General features: G+C 43.4%; 1 protein-coding gene across 1 annotated transcript in view; it reads left to right on the forward strand.

The window, feature by feature from the left end:
* MYO7B (myosin VIIB) overlaps positions 1-27022 on the forward strand; it is an 87440-nt gene that overhangs the window by 42354 nt on the left and 18064 nt on the right. The window contains 13 exon segments of the mRNA XM_015426818.1: positions 4802-5014; positions 6002-6110; positions 9486-9510; positions 15708-15711; positions 17042-17065; positions 18027-18154; positions 19486-19612; positions 20444-20563; positions 22628-22801; positions 24713-24940; positions 25552-25719; positions 26465-26582; positions 26679-26805. Coding sequence (XP_015282304.1) covers positions 4802-5014; positions 6002-6110; positions 9486-9510; positions 15708-15711; positions 17042-17065; positions 18027-18154; positions 19486-19612; positions 20444-20563; positions 22628-22801; positions 24713-24940; positions 25552-25719; positions 26465-26582; positions 26679-26805 — 1565 coding nt within the window.

A 27022-nucleotide genomic window follows, 5' to 3' on the forward strand; every position in this document is an offset into this window, starting at 1 on the left:
GATTTGTTCTTCTTGCAGTCCAAGGGACTCTCAAGAGTCTTCTCCAGCACCATAGTTCAAAAGAATCTATTCTTCGGCGCTCGGCCTTCCTTATAGTCCAACTCTCGCAGCCATACATGACTACTGGGAATACCATTGCTTTGACCATGCGGACTTTTGTTGGCAGGGTGATGTCTCTACTTTTTATCATGCTGTTTAGGTTCGCCATCGCTTTCCTCCCAAGGAGCAGGCGTCTTTTAATTTCATGACTACTGTCACAGTCTGCAGTGATCTGGGATCCCAGGAACGTGAAGTCTGTCACTACTTCCACAGCTTCCCCTTCTATTTGCCAAGGAGTGATGGGGCCGGATGCCATGATCTTAGTTTTTTTGATGTTGAGCTTCAAGCCCACTTTTGCGCTCTCCTCTTTTACTCTGAGCAAGAGGCTCTTTAGATCCTCTTCACTTTCAGCCATTAGAGTGGTATCATCTGCATATCTGAGGTTGTTGATCTTTTCCCCAGCAATCTTAATTCCCGCTTGTGATTCATCCAGGCCAGCATTTCGCATGATGTACTCTGCATATATATTAAATAAGCAAGGCGACAATATACATCCTTGTCGTACTCCTTTTCCTATGCTGAACCAATCAGTTGTTCCATATCCGGTTCTAACTGTCGCTTCTTGGCCCTTATACAGGTTTCTCAAGAGACATGTGAGGTGGTCTGGTACTCCCATCTCTTTAAGGACCTGCCATAGTTTGTTGTGATCCACACAGTCAAAAGCTTTAGCATAGTCAATGAAGCAGAAGTAGATATTTTTCTGGTACTCTCTTGCTTTCTCCATAATCCAGCGAATGTTGGCAATATGATCTCTCGTTCCTCTACCTCTTCGAAACCCAGCTTGTACTTCTGGTAGTTCTCTATCCACGTACTGTTGAAGCCTAGCTTGTAGGATCTTGAGCATGACCTTGCTAGCGTGTGATATGAGTGCAATTGTGCGATAGTTTGAACATTCCTTGGCATTGCCCTTCTTTGGGATTGGAATGTATACTGACCTTTTCCAATCCTGTGGCCACTGTTGCGTTTTCCAAATTTGCTGGCAAATGGAGTGCAGAACTTTAACAGCATCATCTTCTAAGACTTTGAATAGCTCAGCTGGAATACCATCACCTCCACTAGCTTTGTTGTTAGCAATGCTTTCTAAGGCCCATTTAACTTCACATTCCAGGATGTCTGGCTCGAGGTCAGTGATTATACCGTCGTGGTTGTCAAGGACATCGAGGTCTTTCTTGTATAGTTCTTCTGTGTATTCTTGCCATCTTTTCCTAATCTCTTCTGCTTCTGTTAGGTCCCTACCGTTTTTGTCCTTTATCATGGCCAGCTTTGCATGGAACGCTCCCTTGATTTCTCCAACTTTCTTGAAGAGATCTCTAGTCCTTCCCATTCTATTGTTTTCTTCTATTACTTTGCACTGTTCATTCAGGAAGGCCTCCTTATCTCTCCTTGCTGTTCTCTGGAAATCTGCGTTCAGTTGGGTAAATCTTTCCTTTTCGCCTTTGCCTTTCGCTTTCCTTCTTTCCTCTGCTATTTGTAAAGCCTCATCAGAAAGCCACTTTGCTTTCTTACATTTCTTTTTCTTTGGGATGGTGGTGATTGCTGCCTCCTGTACGATGTCACGAACCTCTGTCCATAGTTCTTCAGGCACTCTATCTATCAAATCCAGACCCTTGAATCTATTCTTCACCTCTACTGTATATTCATCAGGGATGCGATCTAGGTCAAACCTGAATGGCCTCGTGGTTTTCCCAATTTTCTTCAGTTTAAGTCTGAATTTTGCAATGAGTAGCTCATGATCTGAACCACAGTCAGCTCCAGGTCTTGTTTTTACTGACTGGATAGAGCTTCTCCATCTTTGACTGCAAATTATATAGTCAATCTGATTTCGGTGTTGCCCATCTGGTGATGTCCATGTGTAGAGTCGCCTCTTAGGTTGTTGGAAAAGGGTGTTCGCTATGACCAGTGTGTTCTCTTGACAAAACTCTGTTAACCTTTGCCCTGCTTCATTTTGCTTTCCAAGGCCAAACTTGTCTGTTATTCCAGTTACCTTTTGACTTCCTACTTTAGCATTCCAGTCCCCTATGATGATGAGGACATCATTTTTTGGTGTTAGTTCTAGGAGGTGTTGTAGGTCTTCATAGAACCGGTCCACTTCAGCCTCTTCTGCATCAGTGGTTGGGGCATAGACTTGGATTACTGTGATGTTGAATGGTTTGCCTTGGAATCGGACAGAAATCATTCTGTCATTTTTGAGATTGTATCCCAGTACTGCCTTTTGCACTCTCTTGTTGACTATAAAGGCCACACCATTTTTTCTACGAGATTCCTGGCCACAGTAGTAGATATAATGGTCTTCTGAGTTAAATTCGCCCATTCCTGTCCACTTTAGTTCACTGATTCCTAGGATATCGATGTTCAGTCTTGCCATCTCATTTTTGACCACGTCAAGCTTACCTTGATTCATAGATCTTACATTCCAGGTTCCTATGCAGTATTGTTCTTTGCAGCATCGGACTTTCCTTTCACCATCAGACACATCCACAACTGAGGGTCCTTTCGGCTTTGGCCCAGCCGCTTCACTCTTTCTGGGGTTACTTGTACTTGCCCTCTGCTCTTCCTCAGTAGCATATTGGACACCTTCCGACCTGAGGGGCTCATCTTCCGGCGTCATATCTTTTAGCCTTTTGATACTGTCCATGGGGTTTTCTTGGCAAAAATACTGGAGTGGGTTGCCATTTCCTTCTCCAGGTGGATCACGCTTGGTCTGAGTTCTCTGCTGTGGCCTGTCCGTCTTGGGTGGCCCTTCACGGCATAGCCCACCCCTTCATTGAACTGCGCAAGCCCCCTCGCCACGACAAGGCAGTGATCCATGAGGGGGGGCTATAGCGTAGGGCTTGGCTATAGATAATTGGTTGTTCGATGTGATTGGGGTGGTAGCTGGAGGCATGTAGATATGTTTGCTGATCTGTCAATTTCTGGTATACTCTGAAACTTACATGTCCCTCGTGCATCTGTACTGTGGTGTTCAGGAAGTTTATTTCTTGTATAGACTAATTCTTAGTTAGATTGATGGTGGGGTGGAGTTGTTGAAAGCCTGGGAAATCTCTTGAGGACTGCTTTACCATGGGTCCAAACAATGAAAATGTCATCAATGAATCTCAAGTAAAGGAGAGGTGCCTTTACTTCAGAATTCAGAAAACGGTGTTCTAGATTTGCTATGAAAATGTTGGAATACTGTAGAGCCATGCAGGCGCCTATGGTTGTGCCATTGATTTGTGCCATTGATTTGGAGGTATAAGTTCTTACCAAACTTGAAGTAGTAGTGGGTGAGAACAAACATGCAGAGCTCAGTGGCAAGATCTGCTGTGGTGTTGTCAGGGATGATGTTTCTAATGGCTTGTAGTCCATCCTCATGGGGGATGTTGGTATACATAGAATCAACATCCATGGTGGTTAGAATGCTGTTTTCTGGGAGATGGTCGATGGACTGCAGTTTCCTCAGGAAGTCTGTGCTATCATGACATATCTGGGGATATTGGTATCTGGGGATACTCCTACAGTGATGGTGCCTATGCTTGAGACAATGGGGCATCCAGAGTTGTATCTTTGGCAGGAGGTAGAAAGTGCCCGGTTAAGGTTCTTGGGGTCATTGTTACGTCTAAGCTGAGTTAGTGTGAAGTAGTTCACAGTTTTTTAGCCTCCAGCTCACACATTTTTGTCTTAGCTCAGGAAGGATGGCTCTAGGGCAAACTAATTTATTCAGTAGCCAAGTTGCTCGCTCACAACTTTAATGCCAGTAGCTCACAAAGTAGAATTTTTGCTCACAAGACTCCACAGCTTAGAGGGAGCATTGGGGTGTATCTATATAAATTTGTTCCGGTATGTGTGTTGGTAATTTTGTCATGATTTTGTTGAGTTCTCACTAGTATTCATGTGTGGGGTCTGAGGATAGCGGCCTATAGAAGCTGGTGTTTGAGAGTTGTCACTCAGCTTCTCATGTATAGTTTGTCTTGTCCATTATGACAATGGATCCTCCCTTGTCAGCTTACTTTATTTTTCAGGCTGCTTATGGCATTCTTCTCTATGCAGATGAGATTGGATCTTAAGCAGTGTTTTTTTGTTGATTATTTTAGCTTGGGCCTGGCAACAGAAGCATTCTATATATAGGTCCAGTGTGGTGTTGCTAAAGGTTTCCTGTCTCATTACCAGTGCCGATTTCTCCATGCCTACCACCCCACTGCATATAACACCTAATCCAATTGCCTGCTGTTGTCATTCATCAGCTATTGTCATTTGCCTGCTATTGTCATTCGGCATCTGAAATCACTCCACTTTCCAAGATATAAGAACAGATGGATTTACATTCTAGCTGTATCTGCAGAAGTGAGCAGTGACCCTCAAAACCTCATACCCTGCCACAAATTTTGTAAGTCTTTAAAGTGCTACTGAATTCTTGCTCTTTTTTAACTGGTATATATACGTCAGCTTCCCAGTGCCTATTTCCAGGATGTTGTGTTTGCAGTTTTTCTAATATGGAAATTAGTCTCCATGTTGTAAAAAGTTACACGTAAAGTGATCACTAGTGGTACTGTTTCATGGCGAAGTGAACACCATGCATACTGGTTTTTATCAGTGCCTGACATGTCCAACATTGACATTATTTGGCAAGTACTTGTATGGGTCATGTGTAGTGTACTATGGCAAAATACAAAGCAAGCACTAGAGAGGTAGAACCAAGCTGTGCTTTTGTTTGTGTGTGCTGTAGGACTTGGAGACAAAAATACCCAAGCTGAATGAGGTAGACCTGGATATGGTCCCGATGACCATGGAGCTGGAAGAAGAGGAGACTGATGACCTAGCAGAGTACACATTCCCCAAATTTGCAGCCACTTACTTCCAGGGATCCTCTACACACACACACATTCGGCGGACACTGCGCTACCCACTGCTCTACCATGATGAGAAGAATGATGTTCTGGTAATGTAAATATTCTTATAACTGTGCTGATAGTTCTAACAACACCCCTGGTTGTTTTGTTTTGCTTTTTTCATGCAGGCAGCAAAAATACTATTTTTAAAAATTCACAGTAGAGCATAAATGTAGGGCTGCAACACTGGGAGCACAAACATGAACCTGAGGCATGGCGCCTTGTAGTGCTGGTACTGACAGTGTGCTGTAGTTGCCAGGCAGAGGGGATGAAAAGACCCAACTCCACAGAGCTAAAAACATAGCAATTATACCAGACTACCCATAACCCACCAATCATGGAGCAGCATATTGATGACGCCCTTATGACAACCATACATGAAAGCAGCCAATCAGTGCCCACTAATGCCAGTATGCCTTCCTGACATCATTCTGCTGCCACCCATGCATATTACTCAACAAGGGAGGAAACAAAAGAAACACAGAACACATACCCCACTACAGAGCAGGCCATGGTATATAGCAGTGGTAACTTTGGAATGAACACACTTCAGGGAGCGCCACAGATGCACGTTTGATTCCCCTGCTGCAATCACGTTCTTATGTGGTGGACACACAGAGAGCTACTGGAGAGTTAAAAGGAATGGTTTACTTTAACCACATCCTTCCATAGCTCTGCAGCTCGCTAGGTAACAGAAAATCCAAGACCTGTAACTGTGGTCTTGGTGTTGATGGGTAGAGGTGAAGGATACCAGCATTTTGCCAACCAAGGTGGATGCAAACACTAGGGCAGTAGCAAGAGGACACACTGGTACATGTTCACAGAAACCATTCCTGTTAACTCCCCAGTAGCTCACTGGGGAAACCCACCCATGTGGTCATGGATTTGAATCTGTCCAGATAAGGCACTGATGCAAAGCTTTTGTTTTGGCCAGCAACAGCACCGATGAGCTACATGTGTTTTGTGCAGGGCCTGTCCCACAGATACTAACTAAATATAGCGGGAAACTATCTGATGGTGTGTTCTATCTTCACTAGGCATCTCTAGCTGTTTGGACTGTCATCTTGCAATTCATGGGTGATTTACCAGAACCAACAAAGAACATCAGCAGCAAGAACAGCTCTGAGGTGACTCAGATCTATGATAGCCATAGCAACAAAAGCCATCTTCCACTCACAATCAACACCAGTCCTGATCTGGTAAGCTAATCTCTCCTTATATATAATTGAATAGTGGGTGCCAAAGTTCTAAAATGCACTCCTTTAGTGTATGGATGCTTGAACTGTCAGTCAGAAGACGCTGGCTGGGTTGACTGGCTGCTTTGTGCAGTCCCGCCCAGCGTTTCAAGGTCTTTTGCATATGGAAGCTGATTGGACTTCACTGCATTCCACACCTCAAACTCACCCCCCTCCCCGCAAGGCAGTTGGAATGTCAGTTGCATATGGAACCTTCAAGGTCTTTTGCATATGGAAGCTGATTGGACTTCACTCCATTCCACACCTCATACTCCCCCCCCCCTGCAAGGCATTTGGAATGTCTGGTGGTGTGTAGGTCCCAGGATCATGTTTTAAAAGCTGCCTGGGGGATTATGGACCATTCACACACTGTCAACCTTAACATACCTCATAGGGGGAGAGGAGAATGATGACAGCTGCTTGATTTCCAGATGACAGAGATCAGTTTCCCCTGGAGAAAATGGCTGCTTTGGAGGGCGGACTCTATGGCATTGTACCCTGATGAGGTCTCGCCCTTCCCTAAACCTTGCCCTTCTGAGGTTCCACCCCAAAATCTCCAGGTTTTTCCCAACCCAGAGCTGGCCACTCTATTAATGAAGGTGCTATAGTAGCTGAAATACTTAACAGTATTTATAGCCAACTGACGCTGTTTCAAGCTGTACCCATTGTTTTAATTGTTATAATGTTTTATCATGTTTTAAATTGAAATTCTATTTATTATTATATATAATTGAGTAGTGGGTGCCAAAGTTCTAAAATGCACTCCTTTAGTGTATGGACGCTTGAACTGTCAGTCAGAAGACGCTGGCTGGGTTGACTGGCTGCTTTGTGCAGTCCCGCCCAGCGTTTCAAGATCTTTTGCATATGGAAGCTGATTGGACTTCACTGCATTCCACACCTCAAACTCACCCCCCTCCCCGCAAGGCAGTTGGAATGTCAGTTGCATATGGAACCTTCAAGGTCTTTTGCATATGGAAGCTGATTGGACTTCACTGCATTCCACACCTCAAACTCACCCCCCTCCCCGCAAGTCACCTACTTTGGCCTTTGGGAGAAAACATATTGGGGCCAATCCTGATAGGGTTGCCAACTCCCGATGGGAAATTCCTGGAGATTTGAGGGATGGAGCCTGAAGAGGGTGAGGTTTGAGGAGGGGTGGGACCTCAGACAGGTACAATGCCATAGACTCCACCCTCCAAACCACTCAATCCCTCATGGGGAACCATTGTTGCTAATCTCCAGGTGAGGGCTGGAGACCGCTCAAAATTACAATTGCTCTGCAGAAGGGAGGGCGGAAGTCAGCTGAAGTCAAAGGGGCAGATAATGGTAGGTTGATGGTTAGCTGGGAAGGAGATGGGGTTGCCAACTCCAGGCTGGCAAATTCCTGGGGATTTGAGGGGTGGAGCCTGGAGAGGGTGGGGTTTGCGGAGGGGTGGGACCTCAGACAGGTAGAATGCCATAGACTCCACCCTCCAAACCAGCCATTTCATCCTGGGTAACAATTGTTGCCAATCTCCAGGTGAGGGCTACAGATCACTCAAAATTACAACTACTCTTCAGGGAGCAGAGATCAGTTCCTCTGGAGAAAACAGTGGACTCTGTCATTATACCCTGCTGAGGTCACCACAGCAAAATGACACTGTTTGCCAAAAGCCAGAGCACTCCCCTAGAGCCTCTTTCTAGATCTCGTTGTATTTATTTCCACAACGGGCTTTACTGCTAGTGGTTTATTAAAACAAGAATATGATCAGCAAACTTCAGTGTGTTTACTCCTTCCATGTCTAATAATGCAACACTTAGCAGATTTACATTCTTCTAAACCCATTGACTTCAGTGGATTTAGTATAATATTGCATAGGATTGCACTGTAAATTGTGAGTGAAGTACCAGATATCCCAGCTCTGTTTCGTGTGGTTTTAGTTTTCATTCGTTATTTAAAGAACATTTGCCTTGCATCATCTGTTCTATATGTGATGGTATTTTCTGCTTTATGTCTACACTGTTTGGTTTACACTTGTGTAACTGGGCTGCCCCTTTGCAGATGTGAGTGCATTTGCCTGTGATTTTTTTGACCTTTATTGTTTTTTTTATTTCTTACCTCTTTGTAATATCAGAGAAGGGGGCAGAAAGTGACCTGGGCAAGAGGAAGCACAAATACGCACCTGGTGATGTCTACAGTTGTTATTTGGGATTTCTAGTTTTCTGTATTTTCATGGTGAAGTAACTTGAAATGGAGAGCCTGCCGCTCTTGAAAACTGAATTTTCTCTCTTAGAGATCTGGAAGGTAGTTTTTACATTCAAGACACAGGCACTTCCTGTTCAGGGAGAAGGCCCACATTCCCAACCCCCAGTTTTCCTTTAATTTTGACAAGTTGGTATTCAAGTTATATATTCATGTTCTAAGGATAAGCAGGGAAGATGGAAGTGCTCCCGCGCTTCCAGTCTGGAAGGGTAGGGACCTCTTCCCCTGGTAAACTCACAAGATTGACCAATTTTTCCAACTGGGAGTAGGCACTATCCAGGTTGTAAAGTCTGCCTCCAGGACATGTAGACAAATGAGACCTTACGGTGATTTGTCTATTTATTTAATATATTTATATCCTGCCTTTCTGCTGATCAATGGGACTCAAAGTGGCTTATGTAAATTTGAAAACAAAAACAGCATACTGGCAGAAAACAAATAAAATTGAGGGAGCTGCAACTTTCACTTCTGGGCTACTGAAAGCATGATAGAAGCGCTCTGGATAAAATGTTCTGTTAAGCTCATATGTGATTAACCTGATTATGATTAACACCAATTTGCAATTAACAGCTAATGGACATTGGACACAAGCATATCACACACGAGCAACCAGTGTTGTCTGTGAAATATATTCTCACTTACGCCCAATATTATTCTGATCATATATTGTTCATCGGCTTTAAATTTCCTCCAGCTCATGCTCATGCACACAACTAGGGCCATGTATTTATTGGGGGGGAGGGAGAACAACTTTGGAAAGGTTCCTACTGCTTTTGTTTCCCTTACCTACTGGGGCCAGGACAAACATCTTACTGATCATTGGAGAGCCAAAAGTCTGCATTCTATTTTGCTACAGTCGCACAGAGTGATTTATTAGAATTTAAGTAAATCTGTTGAATGCATCACCCTGAAAATGCATATGACACATCCGCTAAGTATTGAGGCCTGTGAGATGCTTGCAAAAATTCATCTAGCACTTAATGGGGCCACATTACATAGCTGTTATGGACCAGGGGCTATGAATTTGATCAGTGAAGATTAAAGGGATAGATAATTAGTCTGTGGTTCAGTTGAGATTTGCTTAACTGCCTGCAATTAGTGCTGGCAAACTTGAATCAATATAATTAATAGGGACAGTCTAGCCTCTCAGTAAATGTACTATTGTTAGTTGTAAAGCATTTTGATTTTGCCAGAAAATTGGGTCATAGTTCATTAGGGCTCTGTGAAAAGAAAGTGCTACATTCCAATTACATTGCTCACTACACATTTTATAGGACTGGAAGGAAGATAGTCTGGAGCTGTGTTTTTAAGCTCTCAGCATGACCCTCATCCTGCTCTGCTCTCTGGAGTGGGAGCAGAGTTTCAAAAGAGGTTTCTGTAAGCTAGAGAATGTCTTAGGTCTCCTCCCAAAAACTAGTTTGCAGCAACCAGATTTTTTAGTTTACAAGTCCTTCAAAGGCCCTCCCATTTATGATCTAGGCAGGGGTCTTGTTGTAGAAAAAGAGCTGCCGGAGCTCATTAGCATAACTCATTAGCATAACTTATTTGCATATGCCACGCCCCCTGACATCACCGGAAGTGACAGAAGGCCACACCCCCTGACATCACCGGAAGTGTGTCAGAAGGCCCGGCTACTTACCCTCCTGCTTCATCCTCATTCCCAAACGGAATGAGGATCGAAGCAGAGGGCGGGGTAAAGAAGGGGGCGGGGCTTCACCACGTGACCGCCCCACCCCCTAGAGGTTCTCTTCCGGAGCTCCGTACCTGAGAGCTCCCCCCCGACTAGAGCCCTGGATCTAGGATATGCTTCATATATCTTGAATGGTCCTGAATTCTCTGGAACCTGTTGTACATGCTGAAAGCTGGGCGATGTTCTTGGCTGTGCCATTATTCCCCAGAGGTCCAATCTGCATTAGTCCTTCCCACCGTTGTGCCAACAATCCCACATCATCTCACAAATTTCTGTCTGCATTTCATGCCACATCTGCTCTCCTATTGTTTCGTCTCATCATCAGCTGTCTGCATTGTTTTATTGCCATTTATTTATATTTATTTATTTATTATTACATTTATATCCCGCCCTCCCTGCAAGCAGGCTTAGGGCGGCTAACAATGTTTGGCATCGTGTGCCAGAATCATAAACAGTTAAAAACAATTGAACAATTAAACAGTTAAATAATTAAACAATTTAAAATTAAAGTGCTCACAGTATTAAATCACAATGGCGTGCCATGTAAAGGTGCACCTAAGGATCTCAGTCTCTGGACTCCACAAGATGGTAAATATGATGTCAATTAGGCTGGCCTTACACCACAGATTTTAATTGTGGGCATTGATGGTAGTGGTGGCGGCTCCTAATTAAAAGCCTGGTGGAAGAGCTCCGTCTTACAGGCCCTGCGGAACTGCACAAGTGGTGCAGTTTAGTGGTGACTCTGAGGTCACTATGGCATCTCACCACATTATGTGGATTTGGTTTTGAGCTGGTCCATTTGCTCCTCCCCGCCCGTGAGCTGCTATGAGCAAAAAGCAGACAACTGGAATCGAATTCTCCTCCCCCCATCTTTTCTAAGGAGATATGCAAATTGTCACAAAGGAAATGAGTTAGCTGAAAATCATCCGTGTTTAAAAGCAGCCAGGGGACATTTTTCTGTGATCATATTTTTTGGGGTGGGGGTTGGAAGCACAGCCACCTCTGAACAGGGTTGCCAACTAGAAAATTCCTACCGGCGGGGGAGAGTCCTCTAGGTCCGGGAGCCGGTCTGGGATGCGCGCGTGCGCGCGAGAAGTGCACGCGCGCCGCCAGAACGTCACCAGAAGTGACGTCAGACGCTGGGGCGGTGCCACGCCATTTGAGGGGAAAACAAAGAGTTTTCCCCTCAAATGGCTGCCGTTTGAGGGGAAAACTCTTTGTTTTCCCCTCAAATGGCGCGGCCCCACCCCAGCGTCTGACATCACTTCCTGGTGATGCGCTCGCGGGGGTGGGGTTTCCCCCGGGCCCCGATTCCGCAGGAGCGGAAATCGGCGCTCGAAACCGGGGGGAATTCCGCCCCCCGGGAGGGTTTGGTAACCCTACCCCTGAACCATATATTATTTCCTGGAGCAGTCCTCAGAATGCCCTGCCTGGCAACTGTCGGTGTTTTGAGTTTTTTACCCAGCTTGTTCCATCTTTCCTCCCCCCCCTGCCAGGTCACCACCCCCTTTACTTTCTGCGGGGGGGGGTCGTGGGTGCCATTTCCTCCCCACAGCACAGCGCTATGCTGGCACCCCAGGAGGCTGCTCCTCCCCCCCTCGCTCTCCCTAAACAACTGCATCCTGATGCAGACCGTGAGATTTTTATTCTGAGTCAAATGGAAGGCAAAGGAAGCTGGTGCCACAGCAGAACAAAACACCTTTACATAGCAGATGCAGCTTGGGCCAAAATCAGCTATGCTGCTATGCTGCAATAATGTCTTGTTGCTATTCTGAGGGTATATGGGCCAGGCAGAGAGCCATCACTCAGGAAGACATGGTGCAAACTATATTTTACGTTTGTGTTGTGTAGGCCTATACTGTATAGAAATGTTGTCTAATCTGAACATTTACAAAATGTCTCAAACACTGGTTAGTCTAATGAGGAATATAATTGCATCTATGTATTCCTGTGAGATCTAAATTCAACTTTGGACCATTGTTGCAGTAGTAAAATTCCTCGCATAGATGTTTTTAAAACTGCACATTATGCAACATTTTTCGCAGTAGATTTTTCCTCACCAGGCGCAAACCCGGAGTTTTCTCCTTCTTACCCTGTGTTTTTGGAATCCCCAGTTTTAGCGAGTTCCAAAAACGTGGCATAAGAAGGAGAAAACTCCGGATTTGCGCCTGGTGAGGAAAAATCTGCTGCAGAGTTTAAAACACACAGTTTTAAAAGCATCAATATGGGGAATTTCACTACTGTGGAAATGGTCTCTGTAGGGTTGCCAGGTCTGGGTTGGAAAATACCTGGAGATTTTGGGGGTGGAGCCAGGAGAAGGCGGGGTTTGGGGAGGGGCCTCAGCATATTACAATGCTATAGAGTCCACCATTTTCTCCAGGGGAGCTGATGTCTGTCAGCTGGAGATCAGTTGTAAAAGCGGGAGATGCCCAGGCCCCACCTGGAGGCTGGCAACCCTAGGTCTCTGTTAGCAGCATCCATCATCAAATGATACAGTTTTACATAAACAAGGGAGCAGGCCAATATTCCTGTAGTGTAGGATTGAAAAGTTCACAGGCAAAAGTTCTCAAGACTGCAGACAAGGGGCTTCAACCCACAATGGTTCACTTTGTCTAGGTCCATGTTTACTTTCTGTATCACTTTCCTTAATCAGAGGTTTTCAGTGTCTTTTGGGGATCAAACTTTATTTTTTGATTTTAGAGAGACAACAGGAAGGATAACAAGTTCTCCAAGGTAGTTTCCTCTGTGAAGCTAAAACGCAACTCCAAGATAACTGGAAAGGTAGGGGGTTATGTCGTCTTGTCTTCCTCAACATATTGTAGCTTTCCCAGAATTGTGACTTCCCAGGAAAAACATCCTTTTTTGTAGCTAATGGTAGACTGGCACCCATAATTTTCTTGTAAGTTTGTAATAGGATAGAAGGCCTGGACAAGTTTGTCCCCTACCAGATCTATGATATAATATGTAGCCTGAGATGTACATGAATATTTCCAATTCTCATGGTTAGGTAAAGGTAAAGGTAAAGGTTCCCTTGCTCGAAAGCCAGTCGAGTCCGACTCTAGGGTTGCGGTGCTCATCTCCGTTTCAAAGCCGAAGAGCCAGCGCTGTCCGAAGACGTTTCTGTAGTCATGTGGCCGGCATGACTAGACACCAAGGCGCACGGAACGCTGTTACCTTCCCACCAAAGTGGTACCTATTTATCTACTTGCAATTTCTTGCTTTCAAACTGCTAGGTTGGCAGGAGCTGGAACTAGAGACGGGAGCTCACTCCGTCTTGCGGCACCCGGGTCTCGAACTGCTGAACTACTGACCTTCCACAGCCTGCAGTTCAGCGTCTTAACCACTTGAGCCACTGCAGCTCCTAATTCTCATGGTTAGTCTGCCTCAAAAAAAGAGCTGGGAGGGTCATGACATGTCAGGCTTTGTATGTGTGCATTCTCATCATGACAAAATTACATCACAAATTAGGGGGAGGTGCAACCCCACTCTTTGTACATATTTCCACAAGGTAAATGTATGAGCACATCTAATTGTTAAACACTTGCAAATTAACATCGAAATTTCTACTAATCAGCATCATGGGAAATAGTATTTCATGTAAAAATGTATTTATTCAAAATGGGCTTTAGTGTACCATAAAGATAGGGCAAATGGGACTCAGAGAATAAAAACCAGAGGTGATGCTGAGAGTGACGTGAATAAGCTCTCATTCTTTTAAGAAGCAGGCACATGGAGCCCTGATCCAAATCACCACTGAGGTGCCATGGGAGAGAGGTTAAACCTCCCTCCCATGCTATTTTCCCAACCTGAAATGGTTCCAAACAGCTGGCAGTTACTCAGTGGGGTAAACCAATTAGGACCTGTATGATTGCCCCAACAAGGTAAATAGCAGCTTCCCAGGGCCACTTCAGGTTCAAGTTCAAAATAATTGTGCACGGTGGAAGACTCAGTTCTGATCTATACCTGCTTTTTAAACCACTGGGGAGCTCATTCATGCAATTCCCATAATCACATCTGGATTGGCCCAGAGTCGTGCCCAAACTAGCAGTAAAATTACAAAATAAATGTTTATGGTAAGAAGTAATGGGAGAATTCAGTTCCTTGCTGAACTCAAAAGACAAACAGAAATATATTAATATTCCATACATTAAAAAGAAAGTACAAATATGCAAGGGTCATTTTGTAGAAAAAGAGGTGCAGGGGCTCATTAGCATAACTTATTCGCACAACTCATTTGCATATGTCACACCCCCTGACATCACCGGAAGTGTGTCAGAAGGCAACACCCACCGCTCAGGCTCCACTGGACTATTTTGGATTGCTAGCTATTGGGGGGGACGTGCAGATCAGCCCTCACAGAGGAGGGAGAGCTTGTACCTGAAGGCGGGCCCGGGGGGGGGGGGCTGCAACTTACTTGGCTGCTTCTTGCTCTTCATGGCCCGACTGAGGGCTGCTGGGAGCAGGGGGCGGGGCTTGTTGCATGTGCCCACCCCCTGGGCTCCTTACTGCCAAAGCTCCGCTCCTGTGCGCTCCCACAGGAAATGACCCCTGCAAATATGGGAGAGGGAGCAATAGTATCTTTAGAATGGAAAGGAGATGAAGGTTACAATGCTGTGCACATTTCTTTAAACTATTTTTGCCCTAACTTTCTCTGTGTTAAAATATGGGTCACTTGCAGAACAAATGATAAAATAACAATATGTTAAAAAATGAATAAAACATCAATGATAGACAGATAAAACAGCAGCTATAAAACACATCAAAATACACCTGAATAAAACCAAAAATAAAATAAGTAGAAGTGGCATTTAAAAGCCTTTTAAAAATAAACATTAAAAAAGGAGGATGCAATAGCAGGTGAAACTAACTGTAGAGGGTTTTAAAGACCTGGGTACAAGCCCCACCTAGGCTAAAGACAGGTTGCTTAACTGTAACTGTTGATCTTCGAGTGGTCATCTGTGCAGTCACACCTATAGGATCCAGTGTGCCTGTGCTGATCCGATCAGTATTGTAAAAAGCTCACAATGGGATTTTCACGCCTCCACACTGAGTCTGCGTGGGAACCCTCACTGCACATGCCCAGAAGGGTGGAGCATGGACATCCTGCCAGTTCCTTCTGACCGCCATCAACCAAAGCGATGTAAAGAAACAACTGAGAATAACAGCAGTGGGGAAGGATGGGCGGGTGGTGTGACTGCACAGATGACCACTCGAACATCATCAGTTACAGGTAAGCAACCTGTCTGTCTTCTTCATGGACTCTGTGCATCACACCTATGGGAGATTGAAAAGCAGTGGCTCACCTGGAGGTGGGTGCTGTCAGTTCAGTGCACCACAGATGATAAAATCAAATGACCCAGATCCATCTTGTGTTGCGCACGAACATCTAGTGCGTAATGTTGAATAAACGTGGTTGCCATGGCCCACGTGGCAGCTCTGCAGATAGAGGACAATGATGCGCCCTTCAGGAAAACTGTGGAAGTTGCCATAGATCTGGTAGAATGTGCCTTCAAATGTGCAGGAAGAGATTTCTGGTCTGTGGATCAGCGATGGTGGTCGCTCTCCCCGGACCTCAGGGGAGTGGCTCGCACACCAGCGGTATGGAGGGGTGCTACCTCAAGTAGCACTCACACGGAGCCTTTGCAATAGGCTCCAGGCCAGAGGGCTTTTGAGGGGCAGCCTCTGTGATGGCTCAATGCCGGAGAATTGAGGCTTCCCTCCGCCCTGACGGTCCTGCCGCTGTGTGGCCCCTGTGTGGCACAAGCTGTTTTGACTGGGACAAGCGCTGGAGATCGAGCAGAAAAGCAATTACTGCGAGCGAGGTCAGAGAAATGACCAACAATGAACGTGGGTTCAAAATAAGCGGAATAATTTAAAAGCGGGATGCCTCTTATGCGAATGGACAGATACGCGAAACGAAGGGGCAGGGGGGGGAAACAAGCAGCGATCTTGTTTTGAGAGACTTACTTGAGCGCTGACATTGAGGCGACGATTTTTTGAGCCCGTGAGAAGTGGTTTGGAATTGTAAACAATCAAATAAAATGGCAGCCTCGCAAAGAGAGTTTAAAATGAAACCGGCAGGTAGTCAGAGTCCAAAACCAGAAGAGGGAGCAGACGTCATGAAAAAGTTAGCGGATATGCTCAAGCCGGTGGTGGAGCAACTCGATGGTTTTAACCAGCAACTGACTTCCTTGAATCAAAACTTCGCATCTCAGCAGCACCAACTGGCAGAGACGGGGAAGAAGGTGGAGCATGCGATCAAGAGAATTAAAGAGATAGACACCACAAATAAGAAAATGAAGAAAAGAATGGTGGAAGTTGAAGCAGAACAAAACTTTCAAGAAAACCGTTTGCTACAGCTAATAGCCTGCCTGGAGAAATTGTGGTCAGATTCTCAAGAAGACAAACCAGAGATGCTATTTTAAAAGCAACTTCAGCAACTCCACTGAAACTGGGGAATACAAACATTAAAACTTTAAAAGACATTCCATTTGAAATTCGCCAAAACAGGAAAAGCTATAAGGACTTAATTTCTTTTCTTCAAACCAATGGAATTTTGTACAGGTGGGCGATCCCAGGGGGTGTCATCTTTAAAATCAACAACAAAAGAGAAAAGATTGACTCCATTTTTAAAGCCAAAGAATTTTTGAGACGTCAGTTGGGATTGGAGGAAGAATCCAAAGAGGAAGAATCCAAAGAGGAAGAATCAAAATCAAGTGACTCTGCTACCTCTGGAACGGATGAAGACACTGCTGTGGAAACGAGTGCAGGTGCAATGAAAGCTACATATGATTTCAGAGACAGAAAACCGAAGTAAAGGCAGAAGGACTCTGAAAATGGCCTTTTGAAGCAAATAACAAGAAGATGCTCAGAAAGTTCTCTCACAATAACTAATATACTAACATTGAAGCCGAGACAAACAAGAACTCTACAAGTATATTGTTGTACTAACACTTTTATTAATAACACTTAGATTAACACAGATATGGTCTCCTCCTCTTGGGTTTTTAGTATAGTGTGGTTACCTTTCCTTTATCCTTAGATGTAGTCCCCTTCCTTCATATTTTCTTTGTAGTTTTGTAGTCTAATATAAAAAAAAAAAAAAAATTTCCCTCCGGGGATTTTTTTAAAAAAAAACGTACAGGGAGAGGAAGTTTTGGAAGCAAGTAGCATAGTCGTATTGTCCCCACAATCAATTTTGATAGGCGCTGAGCCGAAACTTTCGATCCCAGCGAAGTGCTGGAGTAAGACACAAACAGAGTAGCATCCCTTCTAGTCAGGCACGTCCGGTTTAAGTAGAAGAGTAGTGCCCACTTGACATCGAGGCGTTATTCATCGCCCTCCAGGCACGGAAGGAAATCAGGTAGGAAAATTTCAGAGTGTAGATGAAATTCCAAGACAAATATTAACAGAAAGAATTGTCAGAATAATATAAAATGGTATCAAGATGGATTGAGGCAAATGTGGTAGTGGATTTGGGGTTTGCACTGAAAGCAAAATATGGAAAAAATTAAGGCTATTTAGTTGGAACCGAAGAAATGTGAAATGGTATAGTGTAGCCCAGTATCGTCAGATCTTGGAAGCTAAACTGGGTTGGGACTTAGATGGGAGACCACCAAGAAAGATTTTGTAGAGGAAGGCAGTCGCAAACCACCTCTGTTTATTCACCTGCCTTGAAAACCCTACGAGGTCAACCCTAAGTTGGTTGAGACTTGACATTGCTTACATACACACAGTTTGAATTGAAGTGCATCTAACAGAGTTGTGTGTGAGAAAGTGGTTAGTAGCTAGTTTCTTAGAAGAAATTAATCAACAATGACAGTTTATTGCTCCAGAGTGTCTTTTAAAGGACCCCTTAATTCAAAGGAGGAAAACGGTCTTCTGTTACAATTTAGGTAGCAAGCCACCTGGCCAGTGGGGAAGAAGTGCTTCGGGAAGAGAGCACTGCATCAGAGAGATCTCTGTCTAACCTTGAAAAGGTGCACTTTATTATCAGCAATGCTATCCTGCTTCCTGGCATCAGGTATGAAATCCGTATCAATTGATTGAATTATGCAACACTTGGTGTCACCATTTCCAGATTACAGTATAATTATCTACCAGTTTGGTTCAGTTTTTTTCCACACATTTTGTTCTGTAGTTTAGAAGCACTAGTGGATATTTTTGAAGGAACAAGGCTGTTAACAGCAAGGGGAGTATTCCTTGCCTAGTTCCATGCCACTATTTGAACGAAGCATTCTGTATATCTGCCCAACCACCTCTAGAGAGAGATGGTGGTCAGTGCAAGAGTGTTAGTTGACAGTCTTTTTTAAATGCAACTTTTTTTGTATGGCAAACATACTTGTTACTAATTTCTTGGGTGAACCAGATGTGTTACAGCTCTCAAGCGGTAGTATTTGTCACAGTACTAAACAGTTTCTTTCAGATCATTCATCTTTGAAAGTGTAGTAGGCAGAATGTGGTTGTACACAAACAATTTGACCCTCATGAATAATGTGCCTGATATCATTGACTGTAAGCTTTATGGAAAACAATATTGGGAATAAAAAGGGCAAACCTCTGCAAGTTATCAGTCCCTTATCCTCACAGAGTTTGCATGCTGTTTTTCTCTCAGTGCCCTCAATTAGCTTTGTCAAATTCATTTCCTGCTGTGAACGTTTCTTTCTTTAAATATTTATATGCCACCTTTTCCCTGAGCATCTTGTTGATTTCACTTCCTCCCTTTTGATGGCTGGAATGACAGTGAGGAAAGTTTAAGTATGATGCTAAGGGAGATCCTTTAGACCAGGAAATGAACCGATCCTCCTTTTTCAGACTGGAATTCACATTATGTAAGAGAGTAACTCTTTTGAGAGATTTTATTTTGGTTCTTCAAAGATGTAACTGGAATCCATGCCGTGCATGGTTTTCAGTACGCACAGTTGGCATTTTGTCTGAATGGGGTAATGTACATATTTTCCATGCGTGTGCAGTTTCAGTATGCACAAATGTGTTCCTTCAAACATCTAAGAATCCATTCACATGTACTAAAATTGTACACACACATGAAAAATACATGCTTTGGCCCAGTGACACAAAATGACAACCGCACATATCAAGATCACAGATAGTGTGTGCTTCTTGAGTGCCAAAATTGAAGTATGAAAAGGGCTAGCATGTAGATCTGTGGCAGATACAGTATGAGGTGCTGGGGTGCAACATTTTATATAAAGCAAAAAAGTACAGTAAACAAAACAATATTTAAGACACACACACACACACACACACAATGATATCCACTTGTGGCAGGGGGATTTACATGACTAAGTGCCTGTCTTTGAGATGAGGATGATCTTGCTTATTTTTTCCCCACAGGGATGAGATTTATTGCCAGATCTGCAAACAGCTTAGTGGGAATAACAATAAAACCAGTTATCTAAGAGGCTGGATACTGCTCTCTCTGTGTCTTGGTTCTTTCCCTCCTTCAGAAAAGTTTGTGAAGGTATTTATTGTACAGTTGTTACACTTGGTAGTAGCTACTGTGTTAAATATTAACGATGTATTCAACATCTGAGACAGATGTGCTTGAAGTCAGTACAGTGCAGCTGCATGAATATCTACTGCAATTTTGTTTGCGTATATTGGCTAGATTGACCTCTAAATGGCAGGACTTGAGGCATTCACATAATGAGAAATGGAGGAAGGAAAATATGACAATTATTTTGCCTTGCCTCACTTCCTTTTTCTCCTTGTTCATTCCCTATCCGCTAACATCCTTGGATCTTGAGATTAGCAGGAGAAATCTTGTTTTGATCTTGATGTTGGATGTTCTCGGTAATAGATTCCCATAATGAATTTTGGACATCTGAAAACTCTCTTGTCCGTCCTAGGCTTTTCCAGATCTTCAGATGACCTTGGGATTTGGATTCTAACATATAAAACCATTTCCACAATACCAGGACAATGTCCATCAGCCTTTAGTTGGTAGCTGAAAAGTGTATATAAAAACCTTAGAGTATATGATTCTAAAATCCATAGCTACTGCTCCGCCAACTGTGCCTTCCCATCTCCCTTCTCTCCCTCTTCCCTTTCCTCTGTTAGCCTCACTATAGCTATGCTATCTGGAGATGACACTGCCATAGAGAAATCGTATTAGATACTCTATAATTGTTTTACCATCTTGGACGAAACTTTAATACACAGAGAGATGTAGAAATGACAATAAATATTCATTAATTGTAGATACTGCCTGAGATAGTAGATCCACAAATCCTAATGAACGTCTGTGTTTTATGTTAGGTTTTTATGCCGTGTTTGTACTTTGTACTTTCAGTTTCTGTTGAATTTCATCCGACGTGGACCATCATTGTATGCTGCATACTGTGCTGAAAGATTGAGGCGCACATATGTCAACGGAGCACGGTCTGAATCACCTAGTTGGCTGGAGCTTCAGGTAGCTATTGTCTGTATTCCATTTCTCTTCTCTCCTTATACTGATGAATCTTTTTTTAAATATAGTGTTTACTTTTTAAAAAACAGACTAATAGTAATAATACAGAAAGTAAAAAGGGGATTACACAACATAATTATGCATATTGAGAACAATCATATTTGATAGAATGTATGAAACAGAAAATACTTCTCTCCAACATCCCCTTCATTATGATTATTAAGGTATTATTGGTAAAATACAATAGTCCAGGCACGTAGCTATGGTGGGGCTTTTGGGGGCTCTGCACCCTTTCTTAAAGGCACAGCCCCACAAGAATTTCTCCTGTAAAATGCTTATTTCAATCATTTTAAAATATTTTTAAGGTGTGTGCTCTTAAGCAGAGTGGGGTGCTGCAGGTGACCAGGGGTCATTTGGGGGGGACGCGGGGGGACGCCATCCCCCCGGGTGAGGTGCGGGAGGGCGGGGCCTGGAGCTCCCTGCTGGTGCCCGCTGGAGGTCGCCGCCGGCTGTGGGGAGGACACACTTCCGGTGATGTCAGGGGGTGTGGCATATACTAATGAGTCCCCCTAGCTCTTTTTCTACGAAATGACCCCTGCAGGTGACTAATTCCTGCACTAAGCAAGGGGGTTGGAATAGGTGACCTCTACGATCCCTTCTAACTCAGTTTCAAGAAACTGGTCCTCTTTAAGAGAGTTTTTCTATCTGTTAGCTTTCTTGACTATAGAAGAAGAAGAAGAGAAGAAGAAGAAGAAGAAGAGATTAGATTTATACCCCGCCCTTCACTTGGAGTCTCAGAGCGGCTTACAAACTCCTTTCCCTTCCCCTCCCCACAACAGACACCCTGTGAGGTGGGTGGGGCTGAGAGAGCTCTGACACAAACTGCTCTTTTTCAAGGACAGCTGTGCCAGAGCCTGTGACAGACCCAAGGTCACATCAGCAGGTGCAAGTGGAGGAGTGGGGAATCAAACCCGGTTCTCCCAGATTAGAGTCCGCACACTTAACCACTACACCAAACTGGTGGGGGTGAAGTCATCACCCCCACCTGCTGGCTTGTTATCAAAATTGTTGCTGGTTGACAGCTTGCAATTTAGAGATCTATCCTAGTAACAGATGCAGAGAAGCATTTGACAATATAATATGGCCTTTTTAATTGAATGTACTACAAAACATGGATTGCCCTGAATTCTGGAGCTGGATGCATGGTATATACTTTAAGGTGCAACTGGACTCTTTCTCTTTTCATCTGTATATTGGTGGCAACTCAGCCCATATCTCCAGATGACCTCTCCCAGTGGCTTTATGTAGATGTTGAAAAGTATGGGGGACAAGATGGAACCTTGAGGAACCCTGTGGGGAAGAGGCCAGGTAGAAAAGCAGCAGTCCCCCAGCATTGTACTGTGAAACTTACCTTCAAGATAGGACCAGAACCACCACAGAATAGTGCCTCCCAGTCCCAGTCCCAGAAGGCAATCCAGCGGCCATGATCGATAGTATTGAAAGCCACTAAGAGATCCAGGAGGATTAACAGGGTCACACTCCCCTGTTCATCTTCCGGCACATGTCATCCACCAGGGCAACCAAAGCTATGTCAACCCAATAACCAGGCCTAAAACCATGACCTTGCTCAAGAATGGTACATTTGAGACTGGAAGGTAGTTGTTCAGCTCTCCTAGGTTTGTTTACGAGTCAATGCACCACTGCTTGCTCCAAGGCAAGAATGACTACCCCCTTTCTCAGAGAGGCATTTACTGTCTCCTGGACTCAGTCCACCAGCTCTCCACCTAGCAAATGTAAGCAGCTAGAAGGGCCAAAGATCATACATCCAGCCTGCTGAAATGTTCTGGAGAACTCAGAAGTTTGCACAATGGGTTGTGTATTTTTGTTGGACTTAGGATTTTGCTATAGACTGAAACAGCTACCAGCCTCTTTTATATCTAAACAAGAATAGGTCAGGTTTCTACATCTTACATGTAGTTACAGATGCTCCTTATGGTGGTTGCATGATAGAGGGTGTGAGGAGAAAGATGCTGTGCAACTCTAAATTTGTTTAACTCTTCCATGCAGGCAACAAAGAGTAAGATGCCCATCACGCTCAGTGTGACTCTGATGAATGGAAGCAGCATCACAGTCCCTGCAGATTCAGCTTCTACTGCAAAGGAGATCTGTCAGATGATAGCTGATAAAATGAACCTGAAGGACACCTTTGGGTTCTCCCTCTACATTGCTTTGTATGACAAGGTGAAGCATATAACTTGTAATAAACTATGTCCTGATTGTTTCCACAGCACTCTGTTGGTATCCTCTGCTTTACCCATCCTTTAATCATCATTGCACACTAAGCATATTAAGTGGAATCCAGTTTCATGTATTTTACTCTTCACTTGGTAAAGTCATGAGTCCAAGCCTGAATTACCTATCATCTCACAACTGTAGCAAGTAAAGAATAGTTTGGAACTGAAGGCCACACAAGCACAATCTGAGCTTTTAAAAATATTTTTCTCTAGCATGGATGGAATTTGCTTCTAGTTATCTTGGGCATGTTAACTGCATTGTGTGAGAACAAAATTGCCTGAATATTTATGTTGTGTGCAATATGTATATGTTTTCTGACTCACTTCATTACATACTTTCTACTGATTTCATGATCATGACAGGCTATTCATGTGTCTGATTCACAACATGTGCATTCAGTCTGATTGTTAGATGTTCGAATGATGAAAGCTTAGTATAGTATTTCTCCTGGTTTCAAAATACTGAAATAGACTGTAGGCTGGTGTCTTGCATTTCAGTGCAGTTTCCTTTTTTTTCTTCTTTTTTTTTAAACCCCCAAGGGGGAAATTTTATTATTTTTCATAAGACTACTGAACTACAGTGAAAAATATAGGGAGGGACTACAACTAAGGATAAAGGAAAGATACCCACACTAACTAAAAACCCAGGAGAAGGAGATCATTTCCATGTTAAGCTATATGTTAGTAATAAAAGTGTTAGTCACACAATATACTTGTAGAGTTCTTGTTTTACTTCTATGTTAGTAAATTAATTTTTATGAGATAACTTCTTGAGCATCTTTTTTGCTTCAAAGGGCAGTTTATAGAGTCCTTCTGCCCTTACTTCGGTTTTCTGACTCTAAAGTCATATACAGTTTTCACTGCTCCCACTCCTGCTTCACCCACAGAACCCTCATCTGTTCCAGAAGTAGCAGAGTCACTTGATTTAGTTTCTTCATCTTTCAGGTCTTCCTCTGATCCCAGCTGATGTCTCAAAAACTCTTTAGCTTTAAAGATGGAGTCAATCTTCTCTCTTTTATCGTTGATTTTAAAAATGACACCTTCAGGAATCGCCCACCGATACTGAATTCCATTGGTTTGAAGAAATGAGATGAGCTCCTTGTAGCTTTTCCTCTTTTGACGTATTTCAAATGGAATGTCTTTTAAAGTTTTGATGGTTATATTACCAGATTTCAGTGGATTTGCCGAAGTTGCCTTTAATATTGCATCTCTGGTCTGTCTTCTTGCAAATCTAACCTCAATCTCTCCAGGCAGGCTATTTTTCTTTATATAATTGGAGTATGCCCTATAGGCAGCTTCCATGTCATTTATTATTTCCTCCACTGATAAGCCTGTTACGGGAGCAATCATCTCGCCCAGAGTCTTCTTCAAATCTTCTTTTTCAATTTCAGGCACTCCCTGAAATCTAAGAGTCATATTAGCTTCAGTGCAGTTTTCATGGGACACGTGCCAATAAATTTATCTTAATTATTTAAGAATTTATACCTGGCTCATTCTGAATTTTTAGGCGCCTTGTGAAAAAATATATTACAATATACAAAATATTCAATGCTCCACATGCTCCTCAGGGACAGAGCTGAAGAAACAAAAAGCAAACAACCTAGGAGGCATAAAATAAGACCACCACCCCCTTCTCTAGCTACTTCATAAATACATTGTTTTACACCACGTTGCTAATTAATCCTCCTGATACAACATATTTTTCCCTCTGCTGCTACCTTTGCTGTTTCATACTTCTTAATTCCTCTTCTTAACTTTTCCCAATAAATAAGATGACTTCAGGAGGAATTTCCCATGCTTATTAATGAATCCAACTCATAACTATAATATTGATACTTAAAACAGACCATGTTGTTAGGTTTGGTCGCTAGGTAGCGGACGGGATCACATCATGGATGCCATTTCCCAGTGTGAACAACTGGAAAGGGAGAAGGGCGGCCATGAGCGCTACACTCCCTGGCGCCTCTACTTTAGGAAAGAGATCTTCTCTCCCTGGCACAACTCTAAAGAAGATCCAGTCAGCACTGAGCTCATCTATCATCAAATCATACGTGGGATTCGGTTTGGAGAATATCGCTGTGAGAAGGTGGGTTTGTATTTCATCCAGTGGCAGAGGAAAGGCATATATAATAATTCCTCCTAAAGCTCACTCCTTGCCATGTGGGTTTTTCTTTACAATCCATTTGAATGTCCTATTTAGGGATGGGCACAAACGGGCTCACAAATGTACATTCATGACAAATTTTGGCTGGTTCGTGGTTTGTGAACCAATGTTTGTGAACTGAAGAGCTGCCGTGAACTACCAAAAAGTTTAAGGCAGTTCATGGCAATTTGTGACAGTTTGTGAAGAGCAGAAAGCTTTCTGCTCCCTGCTGCCTCTTGCAGGGAAACCCCGAAAGTGGTGGGAAGCAGAAAGCAGGGGTCACAAACTGCTATGAACCAGTTCAGTTCATGAAACAACCTCCCAGTTCATGGATTGGTTCATGGTTTCAGCCATGGGTTCTTGCCCATCCATGGGCCTGTTCAATGCTGTTTGTATAACCCATTTGCATTGTGATGTACAGATTTGTACATCAACCCTCATGGGAAAAGATTACTTTCTAATCTGTGGGACATAGCAATGCAACACTGAAAAATGACAGAGATTAGGTTTAAGACTTTTCCCAGCAGATCACCTAACCCCCTTAACTGTTATAGGAGGAAGATTTGGTGGAAATAGGAGCCAAATATTGCTATGTCAGGTTTGGAGAATCCATCCAGAATGACTTGGTTCAGAACATACTACAGGAGTGTATCCCAGCAAAGCTACTGAGATCCAAACCCCAGGAGAAGTGGGTGAGCCTCATCACATATGCTCATGCCAAGGTATGCACACTCAGAAGTAAAGGGACTCTGCCTTCCTGCCCTGCCCTTTGCTTCTGCTTCACTTAGATCTCTTTATGATATGTTCCTTCTATGTTGTCCTGTGGAATACAAGGCAGTGTTCCAAGAGAGACAGATACATCTGCAGGTGGATGCTACATCTGAATTGGATTCCCTCGCATCCATGCTTTTTAATTATTTCAGAAACACAAATGAGGTGTGTAATAGCTGAACAGGGATCTGAATCTGAGTTTCCTACATTCAAACCGAACATTGCCTCTCTTTCCCAAAGAGCTTTTATATACCTTAAATTTTAAACGTGGAGATTCAGAAGAAACTGAGAAGGCTTCTCCCAGCTTTAAAAATAACATCTGAGTTTGTAATGTTTTTTGTACTGTTTTTGTAATGTTATTTAAAACCTTTATGCTCTATAATTGGCTGTTGTACACTGCTTTGAATATATTCTTGACAAGCGGAGTATACATTTTGAAAATAAATAAGCAGGATTGTCATCACATTTATAATTCACATTTTCTGGGTGCTTTTTTGGAACATGAGGACGGGTCTGCTTTATTTTATTTTTTAATAGTGAGGTTCAAGCTGTACTGCAAATCGTTGAGCTTTCCTTGCTTTGACGTCAGTGTTAGCCAAAGGTCCTTGGAAAATTCTTTAGGAGGGCCGAGGGCCTTCTCTGTATCTTGAGGGCAATATGCACAAAGGAATCCAGTGTGTTGTTAATTTATTGCAGGGCCTGTACACCCAGGATAGGCATTCACCTCAGAATGTGAAGGAACAGCTGGTGGATTTTGCCCGATTTCAGTGGCCCCTCCTCTTTTCAAGGTTCTTTGAAGTTACCAAATTTTCAGGTAATGGCAACAGGTTGGGTGTGGGTGAGAGCACTGAGGGAGGAATACTTGAGGCAAGAATAGGCTTTTACAGCATCCTTTTTATTGTATTTGCAGGACCCAGCCTGCCAAAGAACCATTTCATAGTGGCAATTAACTGGAAAGGTATTTGCTTTCTAGACGATTCAGAAAAGAGGCTTCTAGATCTTTCTTTTCCAGAAATTACTGGCATTCATACCAGCAGGTAAGTCTACTTGGGCCAGACAGAGAGTGGCTGCATCTCTGCCAAAATTCAACAAAGGATTTTTTTTAAGTACTTTTCATTACAGGACTGATTCAGGAAACTTTGATGTAAAATAGACATTCCAGTGAGGGGAAAACTAGAAATAATTAGTTGATTTCCATGTAAAGGGTTAGGAAAGATGTTCCTTATTTGTGGTGAAGCCAATAGTGATAGAGTT

The sequence above is a fragment of the Gekko japonicus genome, unplaced genomic scaffold (genome assembly GCF_001447785.1).
Source record: "Gekko japonicus isolate JY-2015 unplaced genomic scaffold, Gekko_japonicus_V1.1 scaffold14, whole genome shotgun sequence".
NCBI lineage: Eukaryota > Metazoa > Chordata > Lepidosauria > Squamata > Gekkonidae > Gekko > Gekko japonicus.